At 31.1% G+C, this 2,875-nt stretch overlaps 1 protein-coding gene across 1 annotated transcript; it reads left to right on the top strand.

Moving 5' to 3' along the window:
- The first annotated feature begins 281 nt into the window (after positions 1-281).
- LOC133179904 (uncharacterized) lies at positions 282-947 on the top strand. The gene is given in 1 exon segment (XM_061314580.1): positions 282-947. A coding segment is annotated over 1 exon segment (666 nt).
- The last annotated feature ends 1,928 nt before the right edge of the window (positions 948-2,875 follow it).

The raw sequence follows: 2,875 nt of genomic DNA, 5'->3' as shown, positions 1-2,875 counted from the left end.
ATTAACTGTTTTTAATGTTTTATATATATAAAAAAAACAAACAAACAAATCTAACTAATAGATAAATACACATACCTATTTTTATTTATTTATTTATTTATTTATTTATTTATTTATTTTTGTATATTTATTTCATTTTACTTAATTAGTGCCATTAGTGCCAGTGGTTTATATCTGTATAATAATATCAAAAACCTACAAACATCAAGCACATTTAAATTTTGACAAATTTATATATTAAGAGTAACTTGTATTAAATGTAGAGTACAATTGTTTTAGAAATGTAAGACTAAGAAGATCATTTTGTTCCTGACTATGAAGAAGAACCTCAACCAAACCCTGTGCAAGGTTCCACTTTAGGTAAAAAAGGAAAAAAGTGCCCTGTTTATAACTCGAAGTTTACACATGTTCGACGACATGTTATTCAAGAACATATTCCTTGGTTTCTTTATCCAACGACATCATGTTGGACATGTGAATTAGGTTTTGGCCAGGAAAGATTTTTAAGACTACATATAGAAAAAGAACATTTTGATGACTCCAGCTACTGTAGATATGATACTAACATTCATGGTCAAATTTGGGTTGAAAAAATATCTTCTTTAATCAACAGATTCAACAAAATTAATGTGATATCGTCTATAAATTCAAATGAAAAATTTTCCACATGTTTAGGAACAATTTGGCAAGAAGATGACCTAGTACAAATAAAATATTACTTGGATGCAACACATCAACACCAGGCATTAACAAAGACACCTTATCCCGCTAAAAATTTCACAAGTCTATTACACTGGAAAATACTCAGTATTCTTTTGGATATTAGCAGCCCTCCTGCTGAGGTTCTACAAAAATGTGAACTTAACAAAAACAAAGAAATACTTATAATAGGATCCTCAATTATTCATTGGGCCCATCAAAGATCAATTATATTTAAATGGCATTAAGTCGGATGTTCTGATTTGTGCCATACCTTGGGGTTCGTTAAAATGGGGAGGAATGTAGTAATAAAAAGTTTTATAAAATAGTTCGGGTTCGGGATGTATATATTTGTATACGTCACGATCAGCTGATCACTGAAATACCATATCAAACCAGTTGTGAATTTACCCTGGATGTATACGGAAGTCTGTTGACACCTGTCCCGTCCGGAGTCCACAGCTCAGGTGGGTTGAAACCTATGTTACCCCTCACAATTTTCACAAGTTATACTAACTAAATATTGTACTCCCTTATACTAACGCACTTCACAACAAGTTTATACGAATCTGTAACCGTAATGAAATGATCTAAATTTTACACTCTGAACTAAAAGTCTTTAAAAACCTTATCTGAGATAATTTACGTTTTGCTTTTTAACACCCAACACTTCTGTTGCAGAAGTGACGTCAAACATGACTTACACTTACATCAGATAAAAACCGAAACCGGTCCGGAAATAAAATGTGGAATGATTTTAATATTACTCATAAAATAAACCCAACCATAACGAGTTTTAAATAAAATATAAAATAATTTATTCTTAATAAATTTAGTTTTTCAAGAAAACAAATTTTGAATTTTATGAAAGGATTTTTTTTTGGGGGGGGGGGGGTCACAGAGTACAAGTTTTTCCCCTTTTTATGCGAGATTCTTAAGGAGATGAGAAGCTTGATTCTTTTAAATAAATATACATTTAAATTTGCCCATCTTGATATATGTTATTGAAATTATTTTTTAAATCATGCAGTGTACTTGTTAAAAATAACATTAAATTATTCATATTAAGCTTAATATGAAATTATTCAAGTGTTAACTGATTAACATTGAATAAACATATTTTTTATCTCATTGAATTGAATAAAAATGCGTTTTAACTGTGTATAACAAGGACAAATAAATAAACACGCACATATCTGTTTCATATGATTCTCATAAGATCAACTTCAAAGCATTCATCTGATTCTCATATGCAGGACCTTTCATATGTGTATCATATGTATATTGCTTCATATGATTTACATTTGTGTTTTCATATGATCCACATACGATTTGCCACATGATTGAATATATATATGATCCTCATATGAAAGGCAATGCACATTTGGATCATATGTGGCAAAATTGCCTATGTATGCAAGTACTTCTTAGCATAAGCCCGTCAATAGCGCCAAAAACAGCCTGTATGGAACCCCAACTCCGCATTTTTTTTCACATACTACTATAAAGATGACATTCATATTGTCACCCCCCATGTATGTTCTACTTCCAAGGCAGATCATTAATATGCTCATAAGCAGAAGTGCTATCAAGGAAACCCTGTTTAGGGTAAAGATGTCAGAAAGATGGATTTTATGTTGGTGTAATATATTCTTATATTAGCCTTCTCTGAGGTTGCTATAAACTTCTATGATCTTAGCATTGCAAAACCCCGCATTCTTCTGCTTACGATAACTTAGATATTTACATCAGTTTACCTTTGTTGTTACTACTAAGATATGATAATTGATTGAATTCTTCTATACCATCTTCTTCAAAGTTACCTTACCACTTTTCTTGGTTATAACTCTTATTGACTTGTCTGTCCGAGTGTAGGACAGATGTGAAAGGTTGTCTGCAAAGTCTAGTTTAAATAAAAAAGAGATATAAGAGGAAAATAAAGAGGAAAATTCTTCTTCATAGTCTAGGCTGTATATTCTAAATAACACTGCTTAGAATCTTAAGCAGGTAGCAGTTCTTTCTTGGTACAAAAAGAAAAATGGCGCTTCTCCACTTTTTTGCAAAGATTAAGCTCTCCCTCCCTTGGTTACAGGACCACAATGTAAACTAGTAATGTGTTACTAATTGTACTATATCCTGTCTAAATCAAAGAATTTATTATTATTATTATTATGTT

This window comes from Saccostrea echinata, unplaced genomic scaffold (genome assembly GCF_033153115.1).
Source record: "Saccostrea echinata isolate AGI-Se365-2 ecotype Australia unplaced genomic scaffold, CSIRO_AGI_Sech_v1 ptg000005l, whole genome shotgun sequence".
Classification (NCBI taxonomy): Eukaryota; Metazoa; Mollusca; class Bivalvia; order Ostreida; family Ostreidae; genus Saccostrea; species Saccostrea echinata.
This window is presented reverse-complemented; position numbering and strand designations above follow the sequence as displayed.